Source organism: Leuciscus leuciscus (genome assembly GCF_965113295.1).
Source record: "Leuciscus leuciscus genome assembly, chromosome: 17".
NCBI classification, from domain to species: domain Eukaryota; kingdom Metazoa; phylum Chordata; class Actinopteri; order Cypriniformes; family Leuciscidae; genus Leuciscus; species Leuciscus leuciscus.
The window spans coordinates 15,637,710-15,659,639 of record NC_138741.1 but is presented as its reverse complement, the minus strand read 5'-3'; the positions used below and the strand labels follow the sequence as shown (position 1 = coordinate 15,659,639).

Here is a 21,930-nt window from a genome sequence, read left to right as displayed (position 1 = left end):
GCTTGTCATGCCTGATGGAGAAATGGATATGGGAGACAGAGTGTGAGTGGCAGTGCTGCATTTCAGCACTGGCTCTCTATTGATCAAACAAACTCTCTGCTCTGAAGGTCCTTGACTGAACACATAGCATCTGGAAATGTTATTGCCTGCATAATTTTTCACCTTTCTCCCCTTTCCCTGGGCACTTTTCTTGTGCATTTCACATTTCAAACAGCAACATGAAACTGTGGATTAGGACTTTAGAGGCTGCATATGCACGCAAACTTCTAAATGCTCTCTTTCTTTAAAATTAGATAACTGTGGATTCTTCTGCACTTTATAGTTTATCTGCAAAAGCGCCTTGTTATGAAAAAGCTGCTTTAAAGATGAATGGATAATGGGTAGAACTCAGAAGAATGTTTGCGTGTGTCACTCACGGGCTCTCTTTGACCTTTTCCGTGGTGTTGAGAAAAAGTGGAACTTTGGAAGACAGTTGCCCTTTTAAATTAGGTTCTCTGTTAAAATGACGTCTAGGCATATAAATGTACAGGATTGAAATTCAGGATGTAGGCCTAATGGCTGATATTATAGTCAGCTTTATCACATATTTAATTTTACTTTACTGTAAATCATTCTTCTGTGGATTATAAGGAGAAATTTTTATGAATGTACAGGTCATATTTTCCCATTTGGTGAATGGCTATTGTCTTACATTTTTTTCAATATCATAAAAGTAGTCGGTGTGACACATTTTTTTAAGCCATACAATAGGTTTGGGTGAGAAACATAAGAGACATAACTTAGAGACATTCCAAGTCCACATGGAATGAAAATGTATCCTATCTATTTCCTAAATGCATTTATTGATCTGATTTTGAACAAATCATCCATGCATTTCTAATGTTTCTTTTCTTTTTTTCTTTTTTTTAAATCAAAATGTCTCAATCTTCCTATGAATCGACTTCGCTTTGGTGGCGTATGTCGGACTTCTCCAATCATTTAGTCTGCTTAAATTCTGGCCCTTTCTTATAATTGACTGCAATCTCACATTCAGATCTGCCTCCGTTCAATCAACATCCAATGGATTTAGCATTTTTTTATTTTTCAGTAATCCGGATTATCGGGTAAACTCAGGTATACATGACAATTACACCACTTCCGTTACATTGCAACCTTAAATTTAAATAAATATTCAGCAAAAACCTTGCTGTCCATTATTGGTCTCCTCTTGTTCTCATTCTTTTATGATATATTAAGCTTTTTTGGCCCTTAAAGGACAATACCCACACTGCCATTGTGTGGGAAAGAGTGACTGGGACATTCCTCACAATCATTGAAACAGGTTTTCAACAGGTTAGGTGTCTCAGTGAGTTTGATGGTGAAAACCAAGATGAGGCCGACATGAGTGACAGCAGCATAGAAAGGGAATGGTGACAGTTAGAGCACGACTCAGATAAAGCTGTTAGGCCTAGATAGCATCTGTGACCCATGATTGGGGTTCGATTCTGTGTCTTTATGGACAGCAGGCTTAGGAAAGTATGATTGGATGTGTTTGTCAATATCGGTTAGCGCAAGGCAGACAAAAGACAATCAATACGTAACATATGCTAGCCGTTCTTGAGATAAGACGACTTACAACCATTTGGCAGGAAGGGAAAACATCAATATCAGCTTTTCAGAATAAAAATTAGAAAATAAATTCTCAGTTGAAAAAATAAAACTAACCAATTTGTTTTGGGTTTGACAGCTAATGGGATCCTAGAGGGAAAAAAATTGGAAGTAGAACTACGAGTAAAAGGCTAATAAAACAATAATGAGCAAAAGGAAATGCAGAGTTAAAATGAGATGAGCCTGTTGCTGAAGATGGATACGTGAGGATTTAGTAGACGTGAAATCGCTTTGAGATGACAGGGAGTATCCTTGGTTCAGGGTCACAGCCAAAGGATGAACCAAGTGTCATGGACTGTTATTTAGCTCAAGGCCTTGTGACCACCTACATGCTGTTAGCACATGAGGAGACACGAGAAATCAATAGGCCTACACTCTGGAAAAGTCACATCATGCCAATATGCTGTACAATGTCCTTTCTCCGACATTCTTCTTTAATAATCCATAAGAAGTACACTGCCATTATGTTGACCTGACCTTTTGGAATGGGAGGGCTATTGGAAGTCCTGAATGAATTGGATGCATTGCGATTATTCCAAATAAGCCTGTTTCCCTCCTTTAGCTGGCGCTTGTGACAGACACGTACATCCAAATTGATTATGGTACACTTATTACAGGGACAGTCATTGTGGAGCAACCTGAGGCTAAGTGTTATGCTCAAGGGTGCACTGGCTCATGGATCACTTTGTGTGGGGTTCAGACTCTTTGCTTTCCAGCCAACTGTAACAACTGTAGGTAGTTGAGTACCAATAGGAAGTTTTCGGATCTGTATTTTGTACAGAACATTTCTTCTTATTATCAATGTTGAAAGAGTTTTGCTGCTTAATATTTTTGTGGAAAGAAACCATCCATGCTAAAAAAAAATCTGGATTCTTTGATGACTAAAGTTAAAAAGAACAGCATTTACAGTAGTCAACATTTGAAGTGGATCAAAAAAGTTAATCAAAGTTGTCCTAAGACAAGAACGGGTATTGTTCAAAATTCATGTAGCCTATACTTTGATGAAAGGTTTTGATCCACTTCAAATGTTGACTACTTTATTTGAAATAGAAATCTTCTGTAACATTATAAATGTTTTACTGTCAATTTTGATTAAATTAATGCTTCGTTTCTGAATAAAAGTAAAGTGTTAATTTCGTTAAAAAAAATCTTACTGTCCCCAAACTTTTGAAACTTCACATTTGAAAGTAACTTAAATCAGTGGAAACCACAAGGCAGCCAAAACTTCTATTGCTTTATCTCTTCTTTGAATAAATGTTTTTATTTCTTACCTGGCTTTTACTTAATGTTTTTATTTCTTTGAATCTTGAATCTACATGTGTATTATCTTTCAGACTTTGAACACCACTGCAGTGCAGGCTTTCTCTTCTGAAGAGCAGTCTTTGTGTGGATTTCTTAGGAAATGTCCCACTCCTTTCTTGTAATATTTGTCTACTTTGATTAGGAATTTTATTTATTTATTTTTTCTTCTTCTTCTTTTGCAAACTCTATTAGGCCTAGGCCTAAGTGTTTGGAGGGTTGCCTTTAAAACCTGTACTTTATATGTCTTCCTTTCTTTCCCCAGTTTTCTTTCTTCTGCAGAGACTAATTGTGCCAAAGGCAGTAGTTAGTCCTCAGTTTGAGGAGAGTGAGATCAGTTTAGTTTAGTCACATCCTTTTTATGGTTTTCTTTTATCTCCCTGCATTTATCTGGGCTGCGTTTCCCAAAAGCATTGTAAGCCTAAATAGATCGTAGAACCATTGCCACCAATCTTTGCTACGATCAACTTAGCTCACGATTGTCATGTTCTGTTTTGTTTAGTTCCTGTTGTGTCTGCATGAGTTCTTTTTAGTTCCTATAGCTACAATACCTATACTGTAATTTGGTTCAGCTGCTCCTGTTTAGTTCCCTCTGTTAACCTGTGTATATATACTTCCTGTTTTGTTCCGTGCCGTCGATGTTTAATAGTATATAGGAATATAGTTTTCCCTTGAATTAAAGTATTTTTGTATTGTGTTTTCCTGTGTCGTGTAGTCATATACTGCTACGTCTGACAACGGTTCTTTTGAGAAACGCAGCCCTGGTGATGTCACTGTTACTTTAGTGAAATATGATGCATGAAAATATATTTTATATGATATATATATATTTTTTTTTTAAGAGGCACTGCTTCAATTCTCTCCTGTGAAAAACACCCATGATCACAAAGGCTGGCAGCTCTAAAACAATTGCAGATACAGTGGATTTGATGATTAGGCTTTTTCAGATGTTGGTCCTCGGCAATTAATTGTTCTGATTACTCAAGCAAAAACCACAGATCAGCGATTCAATGGAATTAGCAATAGAGCATTTAGATAGCTTAATGAAATAATGAACATACTTGTTATCTCTTTTTTAATGATGTGAAACAATTGTCTAAATAATATTATCATCTTTTCTTGTAATTATAGATTACCAGATTGTGGTGACAAATTTATATTCAAGCCTGACTAAAAGACTACTGTAATTGCATGTCAATTTCTGATTTTCTACACCTAAATGTCAAAAAGTACATTGTCCTTTTCATTTATTATTTTATGTTTTAGTAAATTAACTCCCCCTCAGCTATTTTAGATATGCCCTGGTTCTCAGCAAGAGCTTCCAGGTGTGTGTGTGTGTGTGTGTGTGTGTGTGTGTGTGTGTGTGATAAATGTTCCAGATGTTTTATCACATGTGCCGGGTATGGCAGACAAGGCAGTGGTTTTCTATAGGGACATTATCACAGTGGTTATTAGGCCTACACAAATCAACACAATAGGCTATAACATTTTGTCATCATGAAAATAGGTTCCTTACAACAGACTCAAGGATGATACATGTTTCTGAAGCCTTTGTGTTCAAAGGTTTTGACATTTTCTGAAATAAAATGTGTCCCTACGATCAACTTAGCTCACGATTGTCATGGTCATGTTCTGTTTTGTTTAGTTCCTGTCGTGTCTGCATGAGTTCTTGTTAGTTCCTATAGCTACACAATACCTATACTGTAATTCGGTTCAGCTGCTCCTGTTTAGTTCCCTCTGTTAACCTGTGTATATATACTTCCTGTTTTGTTCCGTGCCGTTGATGTTTAATAGTATATAGGAATATCTGTTTCCCCTCAGTTTTCCCTTGAATTAAAGTATTTTTGTATTGTGTTTTCCTGCGTCGAGTAGTCATATACTGCTACGCCTGACAACGGCGCATAGTCTTTCTTTACAAAGTGACATTGCCAACTACTTGTCTAGCATGCATAATACAGCATTATTTGTCGTTTTCGCGGAAAAAGACTAAAAACGCTGTATTCTGCTGCCAGGCCATTAGATGGCGATGTAACGTGAAAAATGACGTCATTGTCTTCAAAGATTCGCGTTTTTGTTGTTTACATGGAAACCCGTTTTCAAAAGTTTGCGTTTCCAAGCACGCAAAAAAGACGTTGTCGTGTAAAGGAACGGCCAAAACCAGGGATGGAAATTAGCACCCGCCACCAGCCAAATGCGGGTGATTTTGTGTTGTGGCGGGTAAATTCGCTTCACCTACCGGCCACCGTGGCGGGTAAATAAAAATATACTGTTTCACACAGACGGCGGACACTTTTAGAGGACATACGTGTACGCTGAAATAAAGTCTTTCACCTCAGAAAAACGGACTTTCTTGTCCTGTCACGTCAGCCGTTATCCTGTTCTCATAGCGAACACTCTTCAAATGCACGCGCAAATGTGGCGGCGCGCGCTGTGTATCGCCTCACTGTATATAAAGTGCAAAATAAACTACGAGCATGCAACGCCGTTACGTTGTAAATTACACAAAATAAAAGTAATGCAGGGATGATTTTCATACTATTCACCAGAAGCAGTTTCCATGGTTCATTAACAGTTATTGTTAATATTGTGTATTCACCATGGTAACTGTCGTTTCCATATTAACCCCAAAATGCCACTTTATTTTTCTTTGTGTTATTTTTTATATTTTTAAATGACTCTAGTGGCTCATACCACCAACATTGTATTAACAAAAACTAGTTTGGAACTGCTATTTAATAGCTTTAGCATAGGCCTAATGTTTATTTATTAGTACTAGTCTTTACTATTAGTCATATTCTTACAATTTATGTTAAGTAAAGGGGGACAGTACTTGTGTGTGTGGAAATAGCCGGTTTCAATAAAACTACTTGTGACATGTCATATTTGGCTTTGACTTTGACTGAACATTTGCTCTCACTTTGCGGAAAAAATATCGGGATATATATCGTATATCGATATTCAGCCTAAATAATCGGGATATGACTTTTGGTCCATATCGCCCAGCCCTAGTTTCATTGTTGGGACTAAAATCCTAAAACTGGAAGCCATAAAAGACCACGAATCATTCAAATGCCACATCCAGGTAAAAAAGAGAAATATATATAAGAGAGAAAGAGAAAATGTCAGTATTTCATTGAGACTTGAGATTAAATAAACTGCTTAAGTATTGTAGATCTTGTAGTATTAATTTTCACATGCAGTTACACATTGTCGGTTAAAAACAAGAAAGTGGCTGGTAAAAACATTGAGTGGCTGGTAGATTTTGAAATCCACCAGCCACAGTGGCCGGTGGACAAAAAAGTTAATTTCCATCCCTGGCCAAAACGCATAAAAGTTTTACGTTTTTAGTTGAAAACGGTGTCGTGTAAACAGCCCCTTATTCTACAGACTCTCTAACCATGATACCTGTTAGATGTTATACCTTACAAGCATTAGCTCATTCAAGTTGTCATCCAGTTGTCCATTGTCTCTTCGTCTGATCCCTTGTGTGTGTATGCTCTGGAAATCTGTAAGACAAACCCATTGTTACTATCAAGCCATAGGCTAATGCAATTCATGTATCTCTCTATTGATCATATTACCAGTTGAAAGACTTGAGTTTCCTGCTGATTAACTAATAATAATCCTACCTGTTTTATCTTATCTATCTCTCTGCCATAATTTTGTCTAAGCCTGTGCTGTTGAAACTTGTGTATGCTTATAGACAATATTGTGGTGTCTGTCAAGATTGAAAGCAATGGGATGTTGTCTAAGTGTTTGTCAGCCAAAAGACATACTATCTTGTCATCTTTGCTGAAGATGACTAATTTTATGAGCTTATTGTGATTATGAATGCAGCTGTAGCTTGATAATCTCATGGTGTTAAGAACATTTTCTTCCAAAGGAACTAGAAGCATAACCGGAATCATGAACCATTACAAAGTAGTCTAGAGTAAATGCTGGCAGCATAGCATGGGACTCAAAGTCTGCCTCTTGACAGCATATAATGCAACAACAATCTGAACAGCTGCTAACCAAGAGTCAAAATCTCTCAGCTTTCACACATCTGGATGGATACACACTCTTAAATGTGTCCAGATGCCTTTGTAGATTGCAGAGAGTGTGCTGATGGAACATGTCCGATGTTCATGGCCATGGGTGTTATTCTTTGGAGTGCTGTTAAATTGGTTTGCACAGGACTGAATAGATGCAGGCTGATTACTGGTCATGGCAGTAAATGCAAAGCCTGGCAAGACTGATCAATGTGCTTGATTCATTGAGCTGGCTCAGCAAAAATCAGCACTGGTGACCAGATGCGTGTGTGTGATGCAAAAAGCTACAAGACGTTCTTTATCCACATACTAGCACTGCTTTTAGAGTGTGAAACACTACAGTATGTCCTCTAATTAATTTACCTCTGGTTTCTCAGACAAGGCTTAAAGGGATAGGCTAGTTCACCCAAAAATGAAAATTAGCCCATGATTTACTCACCCTCAAGTCATCCTAGGTGTATGACATTCTTCTTTCAGACGAATACAATCGGAGTTATATTAAAAAATGGCCTGGCTCTTCCAAGCTTTATAATGGCAGTGATCCATCGAGTCCATCAAAGTGCATCCATTCATGATAAAGTGCTCCACACGGCTCTGGGGGGTTAATAAAGGCCTTCTGAAGTGAAGCGATGCTTTCGTGTAAGAAAAATATTCATATTTAAAACTTTATGGAGTGTGCAGCACTTTTATCATGGATGGATGCACTTTGATGGACTTCAAAAAATATACAGCCGATCCCTGCCATTATAAAGCTTGGAAGAGCCAGGACATTTTTTAATATAACTCCGATTGTATTAGTCTGAAAGAAGAATTTCATATACACCTAGGATAACTTGAGGGTGAGTAAATCGTGGGCTAATTTTCATTTTTACTATCCCTTTAAGCATTAAAGCATAGCCCCAGACTTAAAATATGTCAGTGCTATTGTGTTGTCTCAAGTTAGTAACGTTTTTTTTCTTTTTTTTCTAAGGCACATTTATAAACGCTACTTAAATGTCCTAATTGAACTAAGGCCTAATCCTGGCTTAATCTAATCCCTGTCTGTGAAATGCTAGAATATTATAAAATATATAAATGATCAGATAATAGATAAATATTGCGCAATTTTTACTCCCTGATTTGAAATGTCTGGGGAAATATTATCACTTAACATTTTTGCCTTGAATACTTTTTAGTTTCTCATGTTTACATGGTAAGTGTATGGACAGAAAATACTCTCTCTGATACAAATTGGAATGACAGACAGATTTTTAAAATGCAAATTTGATCTCTTTTCCAACAGCACATTGCTCATCCAGGTTTAGATTAAAACTATTAAACAATAAACAACAACATCATTCTCAGCAAACTTTTGTGCCATAACTGAGTGAATGTGATGCTTATAGAATTATAAGGTTATGGAAGAGAGTTTTACTGGGAAAGCTGAAAAATGCAGATGAGGGTTGTCAAAGGAGGATTTTTTTTTATTTTTATATTTCTTTTACTCTGACTCAGCTTTGTTGTATTTGTGTTTTTGTAGAGCTGTGGAAATTTTTGTTATCTTTTCTTTATGCACTTTAGGATCAGGCTGAAAGCTGGTTGCCTTCTTGAACCGTTTTGAAGTCCAAATGCATTTATTTAGGTTTTGTGCAAGAGTAGAGCTACAGTCTAAAGAAAATCAGCATTAAGTAACCATTTTCAACCTTTTAACTCTTGACTCTTTTTCATAATTGAAATCATGATGTTTGTTTCATCTCTTGTTGTCTTTTGTTCTCCACAGCGAGCGTTGGCGTTATTACCTGCATGTTGTCATTTTTCCTCAGAATCAGGAGTGACTCAGTTGAGCTCTGTCTAGAATGCAGCAGGCTACCAGCAGGGAGGAATGTTAAATCAAGCTCTAAACATGACTTTAGGCTCCAGTTCCCCTGATGGCAAAGAATTCCATTTCTCTTATTTGCATATTTCGAATTCTACCCAGAGAAGGAAATCTCAAATGTCAGATTTTGCTTACACAAACTTGATAATAGATGGGCTAAAAGTGATTAACACATTTCTGTATTAATTGCAACAAACAGTTAACAAACAACAAATGTAAATGTATTAGATTTTTATATACTTAGGCTATTTAAAAGTTTGGGGTGGGTATGAGAAGTCTCTTAAGCTCACCTTGACTGCATTTATTTGATAAAAAAAAACAGTAATAACAATTAGGCCTATATTGTGGAATATAATGTAAAATGTAATTAATTCCTCAAAGTTGTTTTTCCAGCATCATGCACCAGTCTTTAGTGTCACATATCCTTCAGGAATCGTTCTGATTTGGTGCTCAAGAACAATTTCTTATCATTATCAATATTGAAAACAGTTGTGCTGCTTAATATTTTTGTGGAAACCGTGATAGATTTTTTTAAGGATTCTTTGATAAATAGAAAGTTCAAATGAACTGCACTTATTTGAAATCAAAATCGTTTGTAACATTATAGGCCTAAATATCTTTACTGTCACTTTTAATCAATTTAGCACGTCATTGCTGAATAAAAGTATTTATTTATTTAAAAAAATCATTTGGTTGTGTATGTTTAGCATGTCACAGAAGAAAGTCGAAAGCAGACGTCCTATCCGAACAAACCATTGATATTTCAGAGTTGTATCACCATCACAGAAGGCTGTTATACTCACTTAAAATCTCACACTTGCAGTGTAAATGTTATATAATGTCTGTCTGTCTTGTATAAATTGGATCATTATTTAGGAAAGTTGTAAAATAAGATTAAATCCTCTATGGTTTTATGGACATTAACACCATATCAAACAGCTGACACTAATATTTCCCCATTTGCTTCTACAATGAATTGCACTCATTCCAGATTAGACAGACAAGTTGAAATCAACAATTAGGGTGACTTTTCTGGGGACCTTCCGTTTAGATTGTGTGTGTGTGTGTATGACTGCATGTGTATTAGTGGGTGGACCGGTGAGTATGTGTGTGAAGTGTGGAGGTGAATGCTCCATGAATAAAGGGAGGTAATTTAGTTGCCTGCAGCAGTTGTGTGCAGTCTGACCTTATCAGAGCAGCCTCTGTTTTTTCTGCTAAACCTGGTGAGTCACCAGCCACACACACACACACACGTTATCAGAAATTGAATGATATTGTCAGGGGAATGTGTCCTATGAGAGAAGGAGGCGAGAGAGAGCAGTGGAAATGTTAATGCGGGTTTCACCTGCCCAAGCGGAGAGCTGCAGCCGCTCACCAAGCATCCATCAGATGCTCTCAGAAGCAGTTTAGGAGCCCAGAGAGAGCTAGAGAGATGTGGCCTCAGCTTGGGCAGGTGATTGATCACCTTCGCGGAATTACACCTTCTCCAATGCGACGTCAGCCCGAGGATTAATGAGCTGCTCTCTCTCCCTGAGGTAGAGCGGTTTTCAGTGATTGAAACACAGCTTTCATAGAAAGAGATGGCTGAGGACTCACAACTCACTTCCCAGATGAGTGTGTGTGTGTGTGTTCTCAGGTCAACGGCAGATAGAATGGACTGTGCTGTCATCATCTTCCTTTACTTACAGGAAGTGCTCACTTGACCCTGTGCGGAGAACATTTACTTCCTGCCTGGTCATCACAGGCTGAATGCCATCTGTTAAAATTCAGCTGCCATCTAAATAAATTATTTTAATTGTGTACTAGTGAGTCTCGTGCATTAGATTGAATCTTCTCACAGGCATTGGTGCAGCTATGTATTCATTTTGAGATTTTTTCTCTAATGAAATAGTTTGCCCAATAATGAATATTCTGTTATTATTCAGTCTTCTGAAAATTTGTTGAAAATGTTGACATCTGCCCTTATTGTTTTTGGAGCGTTCATTAAAGTTCCTGCATGGTAGGGGAATGAAAAAAGAGACATGTTTCTTTAGAATATCATGTGTGAGATGCTGCAAAAGAAGCGAGATGTGGGACACAAGCGCAATGGTCAAATATGGGTAGTCATATTTACTGGTGATCACTGAATTTTCACAGCTGAAATCCAGTCATTTCATTAGAAATCCATGCAATCTCGATGTGTTCATGAAAGTTCCTGAGAGAAGTACAGTAAATTAATCGTTATCTGATCTCTTCAACGAATCACTTGATAAAATTTGCAAAGAACATGTTTTTGCTTTTATGTAAGATGTTTACATAGAAAAGCTATGTAAAATCAGCGCAGTGGAAATGGAAAAATCCGTCCTGTGTGAATGCCCCCCTAAATGTGCAGTCAGTTACTGTCGTTTGCTAAATTTTTGCGGGAGAAATCCAGTCATTTCAATTAGAGTTCCTTTAATCTGGGATTTTGCATAAGCAAAAGACCTCCTCCTACTTGACCTACTTGGTTCTTGGAAAGTGAGTTCTGCACTGAAAAAACAATTGAAGTAGAATATTTTTTCACAATATTACAAAGAAACGGCAAGTACCACATTAAATTAAAAGTGAAATTTTGAAGTAGAAAGAAAAGTTGTTTTCTTGTAAAACGTACTCCAATAATCTTTGTTAGCCTATATTTACAACTTTCAAAAGTTGTGTGCTGTGCTTCATATATATCTAGAGTCTACTACACTATTGACAATTGACATTTTTTGCGTGTGAAAGTTTTTGCTTGCCAAAATTTTCTTAAATGATTTGTTCACAAACTGGACTTTTTTCAAGTTCAACTTCAAGTTCAATGAGCTCAACCAGCTAATGGTTAAATAGCTGACATTTGTAATTCATGTTTAGAGCAAGAATATATCAATCACAAATTCAGGATATAATTCATTCAGCCGGCTCGATTCCATCCTGCAAAAGTTTGTTTGTGGCCACAGAGATATGCATGAATGTGCCAAGAGCATGATTCTCATATAAACACATTAGCATAGTTGCATTGTTAACCAAATGCTTTATACATTAATTTAAATTTGAACAACCATTGCAATTAAGCAAAACAGCACCAGTGTGTGACTTGCTGCATGAATTTATTCAGATGAAGTCAGAGTTTAACGCCAAGGCCTGGAGCAAAGCCCCAGGCTGCCACATTCTCACTGCAGGGGCCTTCATGAGTTCAACTGTTTTCCTGAATAAACATCTCTTATTTCATTTTCTTTAGCTTGTCACATACTCAGTATCCCATATGTTGTGCCGAATGCATCAGTTTATTTATGCTGCTAATACATACTTTGTGTGATCTGGTAGATTGTATTTTATGAGGCAGGCATCGTGAATAATTTATGGTTTGTTGTGTGTCGCTATAAAACAGATAAATGATTCCTCCAACATCAGAAAGAAAGCAGATTTACATTGGGATGAAAGAGGATCAAACACATTTCATTTTCTGTGATGGTTTTAGGACTGCCATTCCCTCTGATGACACAGTATCTGACAGGCTTTCTCTCTCTGTGCGTTCTATAGGTGGTGGGCCCTCCGGCGGCAGGGGCTTTCAGAGAGAGGCCAGCTAAACCCACAGCCTTCCGTAAGTTCTACGAGCGTGGAGACTTTCCCGTCGCCCTGGAACATGATTCTAAAGGCAACCGCATTGGATGGAAGGTAGATAAAACATGACTTGTGCTTCTGTTGTCTTTCTAGTATGTTATTTATCTCTATTCAGATGTTCAGACACACCTTCTTAAATTCACATGCACATTAAACAACCTGTAGCTGATTTCTTCTTTTAGATGCCACTTTCTTGAATGATTCAGTTACATTTGACTTAAATATCACTTTTCTCAATACATAGCCTATTGTACTAAAGCAACAAACTGTCAAATATGACTAGTGCTCTTTTTACTACATTAACTGAACTTGCCTTGACTAATTTACCTTGAGACACAGTCATGAGAGGATCCTCTCTATGAGAACATTGAATCATAATAAATAGTTGTGCTGCTTGGCCCTTGATTTTGTAGAAGTAAAATATGAATAAGCAGTTTTGTGAAAATATTTTTTAGCAAATGACAATGAAAAATTGATTTCTTTTCACTAATTCAATTAGTAATTCATAATTTTATAATTATGATTTTGTTTTCAAGTCATAACACTTTATGGATGAATTGCAGTTTTATGCACTGCTGACTATGCCCTATGCAGATAATTCAGTGAGATTCGACTGTGTTGCCGCTATGTCCTGAAATCACATATGACTGAAGCTGAAATACAGTGCATTCTTTCCTCTGTCTCTGGTCGTCTCGCTTCTGGTCTGTAGGATCATGTTTTCAATGCTAGCAGGCTAAAGTTAGCATTTCCCATGTATATTACTTGTCTGTGTGTGTGTGAGCATAGCTGTGTATATATACTGTAGACGTACACATACCCACACAAAACAAAAACTTTTATGTTAGATGCGATTAATCAATTGTTCAGCACTAGAAATAATATTTCAGTTTTATTTTTTACTTTTTTTCATCCATTAAAGGAACACTCCACCGGTTTTTGAAATAGGGCTTATTCACCGTCTATCCTACATTTAGATAGGTGGGCAAACGCATTTTTGTCTCAGTGCATGCATTGTTTTAGTTTGGCAGCGCCGCTGCTAGCTTAGCTTAGCTTAATGAATGGAATCTTTTGTTGCCAGCTAGCATGTCGTGAGCAAAAGTGAAAAAACGGGAAAAAAACCCGATTTAGCCTACTTCTTGTGGCCTGCGTATTCACAACGAGTACAAATAGCGATGCAGATTAAGACTAGGCGATTTCCTAAGCAGATATTGACATGGGACTATATTGGGGTGAAGCACAGCGAAGCACTGCTAGAGATATCACGCAACATCAACATACCGACGTGAATAGTAGCTAGCTGGCTATTTTTCCTACAGTAGACATAGTGAATGGCGATGAACATGGCGGATTTTGTGAGAGACGAAGAGGGTGACTTCTCAGATAGTCAAGATCCAGAACCAAACCTCTATGAACCAGAGTTTTCAGAAGAGGAGCTGCGTGCTTTGGAAATAGAACGACAGGAGAAGGAGGTTGCGATCGCTCAACAGCCTGAGGACGTGAGGATGAGAGCCAACACGAACTGGTGGTGTGAGTGTGGGGGAATATGCCAGCCTATGCCGACTGAAATAGAGTGTCTGTGCTGTGGCGAGTGGGACAAGGTACTGCCATCGATGACCAGGCTCAGCGTGGGGGGATTTCAGATGTTGCGTGATATCTCTGCGCCCAAGTAGCAGTGCTTCGCCTGTGCTTCACCCCAATATAGTCCCAAGTCAATACCTGCCTAGGAAATCGCCTAGTCTTAATCTGCATTGCTGTTTGTACTCGTTGTGAATAGGGCTGAAACGATTAGTCGACATTGTCGACAATAAAACAAATACGACAAAATATCTTGTTGTCGAGTAGTCGTTTGATCTCACGTGACCTAATGTAAGGGCCTGCAATATCGCGATTTGACCGCTACACCTTTAGCGCTAGAGTGTAATGCAGCCGTTACAAATGCTATTGCGGTAGAAGAAAACACAGCGCGAATTATGACGGAGTGCAAACGAATCCGAACTAGCTAAGTGTGTGAAAGTTTCACAAAACTTCAAACCAAGAATGCTGTCGTGTGCAAGGCAGAACTTGCTTTTCACGGGAGCACAACATGCATGTTAAAGCACTTAAAGAGGAAACTAGAGGAGCCGGTGAGAGGTGAATGAGCTAAATAACTAGCAGTAAATCTCTTTATTAGAGAATGCAATACTACTAATAATAGCAATAATATTAACAATAATAATATAATTACAGTAATGTGATGATTTATTTTTGCATAGAATAAAGCTTGATCGAGCTTAGGAGTCAGGGCTGTTTTTATTATTGTAACACTATTAGGTATTACAGTCTTATCACTTGCCTGTATTTTGTTCCATATTCATGAAGACTTACAAAAGGAGATGTTATGAAGAATATCATGTCAGTTACTTTTTCATGCTGTAAATTAAAAGGTGAATGAGAATGTCTCTGTCAGCTCAATTGTCATGTCAATTTTTATTTTTATTTTATTCTTATAATAATTGTTTGCAGATTAAGTTTGTCTGTAATGCAGCTGATTAATTTTTGTTTATTTTTTCTATTGAAAGAGAACAGAATATGTAAACAATGCTTAGAGAGCAGTTGTGTGTTATTTGAGTTGGACAGAAATCTGAGAACTTAAAGAGAATGACCTGTTTAGTTGGCTCAAAGTTCATTAAAACAACCATTTCAAAAGCTGAAGTGATTTTCTTTTTTTATATTATAGTTAGAATATGTATAACTCAGTGTTTTAACTAATTGAAAAAGCTGAATAATCGTTCCAAACTTACTGATTAGTCTGCGAAATAATCGATGATTAGTCGATTGATCGTTCTAATAATCGTTAGATTAATCGATTATCAAAATAATCGTTTGTTGCAGCCCTAGTTGTGAATATGCAGGCCACAAGAAGTAATTCGGTTTTTTTTTTAAATCACTTTTACTCACGACATGCTAGCTGGCAACAAAGGATTCCATTCATTATGCTAAGCTAAGCTAGCGGCAGCGCTGCCAAACTAAAACAATGCATGCACTGAGACAAAAATGCGTTTGCCCACCTAAATGTAGGAAAGACGGTGAATTAGCCCTATTTCAAAAAACGGTGGAGTGTTCCTTTAAATGCATGGCAAGCATTAGAGCATTCAAAAGCATAAAAAAATCTAACTGACCCCAAACTTTTTGAACGATCCCCATTTTGATAGGAAAACAAATGTGAAAGAGCTCTGATCAATCAGAGAGATGTTCATTTTCCCGACTGTACTGCAGTCTTACAGCTTGTGGCTGGTTGACCTAATAGTGGACTGTTACTAGTCTGTGTGTGCCTGCAGGTTAGACATTGTGTTTATCAGTGTTAACCTGCTGTGTTCGCTCTAATTCAGAGGGATCAGAACAGCCCGACAAGCACAACTTACAAAAAACAGACGTTCACCTCTCTCTCCTTCATGAGTATTTCTCCTTTTCCAGGTTGAAAAGCCTCAGCATGAATTATTAAAAGCAAGTTTCAAAGTGAATTTTCCTACGTTTTGAAAAAATAATGTCTCTTTTTCTTTGTGTTGTTATGAAATTGCTGGGAGCCGACAGGAAGTGGTGTATGAAATTGTAGCTGTCACATCTAATGCATCTGTAATGCTTATTGATTTTCCTTCTCATGCTGCCGTTGATTTGATTCTGCTTTTCACACGCAGTATTTACACGCCTTCGCTCCATAAATATAAAACACGTATCCATGAGTAAAATCATGCCCCCATCGACCCCTGTGATATAAGGGGTAACAGGTCACCTAGAGGTCATGCTGAGAGCATTTGTTAGTGTTTCATTAGGTTTAGGTTAGTGTAAGTGGTAGCAGCACATGTGCGTATGAAAGGCTGGTTTATTACGTGAAGTGTTAGCACAGAGGAACCCTTGGGGCAATAGTTCAAGATGAGGTGACCAGATCAATCTGTCTAAAATAGAGGGAGAGAAAGCAGTAATAGAGTCTTGTTTTCGTCTAGCTGGTTTAATCATGTGATGTCAGACCAACACGCTGCAGATATCTGTCATTGGGTCAGTGATATGACACTCCGGAATTCATTTATTAAAAAAATACACAAAAAAATGCAATTTGCAGGGCTCGACATTAAGCCTTTTCATGTGCTTGTCCTTCGGACAAATAAATCTGCCATTCACTTGTCCGAGTAAAAAAGTTGCTTGTCCTGATTTAATTTTTTGTGTGTGTGTTAAATATAATTTATTCTGAAGCAATATTTTCATCAGTGTTCAATCGGCTTTGATATATTTAAATCTGCATATTGTAATATCTGCACCTTTAAAGGGCATCCCCTCCCCCAATCTTATTAAATGTATGCTTCATCTTTCATTTTAAATTCCTAAATTTTAATTGCATTGAATAATGATATGAAATTGTTTTAAATATACAAATAAGAAACGTTGGAAAGAATGATACTACGTTCACACATAACACTAAAGCGCTAGTAGGTGGCGGCATGCGACCGTCTTAATGAGTGAGTCATTGATTCATTCAAACGATTCGTTTAAACGGCTGATTCATTCAAGAATGAGACAGATGTTTATGAATGGGTCATTGAATCTTTGACTCAACCGATTTGTTTAAAATGCTGAATCATTCAGTAATGAAAACACGGTTGAGTGTTCCTGTGAGATGCACTGTGGTTCTGCTGTGATTTTTGTTTGGAACTATTTTCGCTGCTGAAACAGAACAAAACAGACAAGCGGACAATCGTTAATGTCAAGCCCTGAATTCGGCTTGAATACACCTGATTCTATATGAGCATGTGTTTAATTTCTGAATTAAAATTTAGTTTGATATTTTCATACATGTCAGAATTAATTGTCCTGATATCATAGTTAAGAAAAAAAGTATAAAAAAACCAACATGCAAATAATAATAATAAAACATTTAATTATGATAGCCTACATGGGACCCCTGCAGACCCTCAAGACAGTGTGTCAAAAAATGTCTTAAAGTATCAGATAATTGGACTTTTGACAAAGCAAGGTATGTTTAAGATGTAATATGTCATGTGGTGTGACTTCAAAATCTGGATATTTAAATAACGATGTTTATGAATTAATAATTCATGATATGTGAAAAAAAACCAAACATTTTACCTTGGAAACTATATTTAAATGTATTTAAAAAATAGTTAAGATATGTGCTCTCAAATGTTTTCAGAGTTTGAAAATTTTACATTTCTTTATGGTTACACCAAATGACAATTAGAGTTATTAACTTTAAACTTTTCTTTAAAATTGTATAAAAGTTTTTCAAAACCAACAAGTGAAAAAGAGTGAATGAATTTGTAAGAATTGACCTTTGTGATGGCCAAAGATGATGTATCCAATGCCTTTTAACATCTGTATCTGTATCTCGTGTCATCTCATCTCGTCTCATGTCCTCTGTTGAGTGTGTATCCCCCTCTCTGTGCAGCAGGGAGCAGCAGTGCATTCCTGCAGGCGTTTTAAAGTGTTTCCCCTTCTACTCTATATGTACCTCCCTGTCTTAATGCTTCATGGTAAACATGGTCCTTTAGAAGGCCCCTTCGAGTTGGTTATTACTGTGTGCGTTTGCATCTTTAAACATTGAGTTTGAAACTTTTGCTCATGTGTGAGCCTTCAGATGTGTGTATTCAGGCAAGAGATGTATGTGTATGTGTTGATGTATGAGGACAGACCCTGCTGTTTAAATGTCAAGGGCATGCGTTTAAATGCACAGGGATGTGAAGTAGAGAACTGATATTTTTAGAGTCCTCACAATTCTCTCGTGCTGTCTCCGCAGTTAAAGCTTTGACATGTGGTGTGTTAAGAACATGTGCGGTAGACTGATAACAGTAAGCAGGAGGTCTCTCTCTTTCTCTCTCACACTCTTTTTCTCTCTCTGTGTGTTTGTGCATCTCTCGCATTTGGCCCTGTTGCTATCAGAACAGTCCATCAATTTTATGGTGCTCCAAAGTGTTTTTTTTAGGGATCTCCATTGAGAGAGAGAGAGAGAGAGAGAGAGAGAGAGAGAGAAGGAGGAGAGACAGATCTGATGACCTGGTCACTGATAGGGATGATAATCTGGCCAGTCCTCCCCCAAAAAAGTGTTTCTATATGCTGTTCGCATCTAAATGCCAACTGCAAAGTAAGAGATTATAGATTAAGCGCTTTAGTGATCAAATATGTTTAATGCTAAATACATGAGCCCATATTTTGTTTTCTGTACTTAAAAAAAAAACTAAATGCTTGAATCCATTCACTACAAAAACATTCACAAAAAAATAATAAAATAAAATAAATTAGCTGAGTATGAACTTCTATTCATTTGTTTCTATGGAGTCAATGACGCTTACCTCATTGCCATGGCAATGATTAGCAATGAAGTCAGATTACCTCAGCCTTTTTGGAAAATTACACCAGACTTCTCAAACTTCCCAAAACTCAACAAACAACAATTGAACATGTTATAACAGACTGCAATAAAAGGCAAGACAATTAACATACTGATTTAAAAACAGCTAGCAATCACTGGATTTTGGTGTTGGTTGGGGCATTGTGAACTAGCTTTAGGCTAATGCCTGTTTCACACTAAGACGAATATTCAGTGTTAAAATTCGGTCCAATACATTTTAATTTGAATGAATGTTAATGCTGTTAATGCATCTGTTCAGACCGACATGAAAATTTGCTCTGAATGTGACAATTCTTTTACAAAGAGGTGTTCTAATCTCTGTGCCATTGAACTTGTGATAAATACTGGCCAACCAATAGGATTTGTGACTGAATTGACAGATTTTTTTGTGCCAAACATGTGTGTTGTTCTAAACAGGCTTTTGAGGAATTTATTGATTTGTTTTTTGAATGACTCGTGGCTCAGTGTACAAGTCAAGAACTGATCCATGCTGCGTTCCAGTCCAAAATTGTCATGCCCTTCACTCGCTAACTTCCCTTCGTCTCGTTCACTCGGATGTACGTCATTGCGAGTGCCCACTACTGGCGGAAACTGCAATGGGCTGAACTGGAACGTCCTAAGCCCTTGATCACTTGGAATCAGCTGTGGAGTTGATTTATTATTTAAATTTTTTTCCCTTTAATAATTTGTTTAATGCAGCATCCAAATGTTTATAGGTGTGTTTGGGTTGTTTTAAATTTAAAACATTATAATTAATATATCATAGAGTTGTCTGTGTGGTGGTGATTAGACGAGATATGTGGTGATGTCACAATCGTACTGCATTGTGGGACATATAGGTGCCTGAAGTGTACATCTGAAGCAGACTCGCTCCCTCGGTCAAAATCGAGGGAACGAGGGTCTGTCCATATAAACTTCCCTCGTCCACTTCACGAAGTGGAACGCACTTCAAAATGGCGCCAGGGATTCCCCCAAGGGGAAGTGCTTAGGGAAGTTCGCAAGTGCGTGTCTAAAAGTGGACTGGAACGCAGCACCAGTCAGTGACTGAGTCATTATACTGATGCGAATCCTTAAAGGGATACTCCACTTTTTTTGGAAATAGGCTCATTTTACAACTCCCCCAGAGTTAAACAGTTGAGTTTTACCATTTTCGAATCCATTCAGCCGAACTCCGGGTCTGGCGGTACCACTTTTAGCATAGCTTAGCATAGATCATTGAATCGGACAAGACCATTAGCATCTCTCTCAAAAAAAATGACCAAAGAGTTTCGATATTTTTCCTATTTAAAACTTGATTCTTCTGTAGTTACATCGTGTACTAAGACCGACGGAAAATGAAAAGTTGCGATTTTCGCCGCGCCTGAAAATAGTCCCCAGTCCTCGGTAGACTATAGGGTCGACTATTTTCAGGCGCTGCGTCATATCATTACGCCTGCTGGAACCATGGTACGGCAGCAAAGTTTCTTGATTATTACGCAGGAATGAGAGTATAGTTCCTGGCCATATCAGCCTAGAAAATCGCAACTTTTCATTTTCCGTCGGTCTTAGTACACGATGTAACTACAGAAGAGTCAAGTTTTAAATAGGAAAAATATCGAAACTCTTTGGTAATTTTTTTGAGAGAGATCCTAATGGTCTTGTTGTCCAATTCAATGATCTATGCTAAGCTATGCTAAAAGTTGTTCCGCCAGACCCGGAGATCGGCTGAATGGATTCGAAAACGGTAAAACTCAACTGTTTAACTCTGGGGGACTTGTAAAATGAGCCTATTTCCAAAAAAAGTGGAGTATCCCTTTAAATCATACATTTGAGTATTTGAGCCTTTGTAAGAGGTTCATTAAAATAAACTAGCTCAGAAGAGTCTTTTGATTCATGATTCAAACCACAGACTCTTCTGACTAAGAACAGGTTCTCCATCCATTGATTAACCCATCCATCCATCCATCCATCCATCCATCCATCCATCCATCCATCCATCCATCCATCCATCCATCCATCCATCCATCCATCCATCCATCCATCCATCTCTGTGTTCTATTTTTTATAGAAACATTTCATTGCTACTGACTGGGGAGGGGGAGTGGAGTGGAGTGGGTGGCAGGGGGGCCGGGGACTGGGAATCAATTAATCTGATCAAGTGCTTTAGGAAATGGAGAGGGTTAGCGATCTCATCCATTCAATCCCCTGATTGAATTATGCCATGAGGAGGGGGAGGAGAAGAACTGTATGCGTAAGTGTATTAGTGTGTGTAGCACTGCAGACACATTGCTGAGGTGGGGTGTTTTTATTTCCCTTCTATTTTATCTCCATCTGCACATTAGCATTTTAATGGGCGGTACCTTATGTGAGCACAGACCCTCTCCTGACAGCTATATGACCCGTCAGAGGAGAAGCATTACTCTCAGGAGTTAATCCCACGGTCCACTTTGGAATCCGAGAGCAGCCTCATTATAGACCTGGCAGGGTGTACACCTGTTTAAATACAGAGAGAAGAGAAGACCTGCTCCTTCCGGATGCCTTCAATCATTTTGCAAAAACACCCTGTCAATGGTTGCCTGCACAGATTTTTGTACAGATCAGGCAGTCCAATAACAACCTCTTGCCCTTCAAAGGGAGATATTGAGTTGATATGGAAAAAGGTGAAAGCATATTTCCAGTGTCGTTTTCAAATGCTAATGCCATCTTTGGCATGGGCACTAGGTTTTGACACTGTTTTGAGTCAATCACCTGAGCCATAAATGCCATGCCATTAATCACTCTGCACGAAAATGACATTTTGATTAGTTGATGGCAGCACTTTGACTGTCCTGGGCTGTGTGACGTCAAAGGAAGCATGAAAGGGAATATAGTCCTCATTTACTCACTCTTATGTTATTCCAAACCTGTAAGAATGTCTTTCTTCTGCAGAATACAAAAGAAGAATTTTTTCTTTGGTTTTCGTAAAACATGCCATTTTTACAGGATGATTTTATTTTTATTTTTTACAAATTAGACAGTGAAAACCTAAATGTATGGTGAAAAACTGCACATGGTTTAACATTGCATTTTATGTAATTTTATTTTACTGTAAAATACAAATTCAC

General features: G+C 37.7%; 1 protein-coding gene across 1 annotated transcript in view; it reads left to right on the top strand.

The window, feature by feature from the left end:
- pacrg (PARK2 co-regulated) overlaps positions 1-21,930 on the top strand; it is a 119,069-nt gene that overhangs the window by 16,846 nt on the left and 80,293 nt on the right. The window contains exon 2 of the mRNA XM_082142545.1: positions 12,370-12,504. Within this exon, the coding sequence (XP_081998671.1) occupies positions 12,370-12,504 (135 nt within the window). The remainder of the gene's footprint in view (positions 1-12,369; positions 12,505-21,930) is intronic.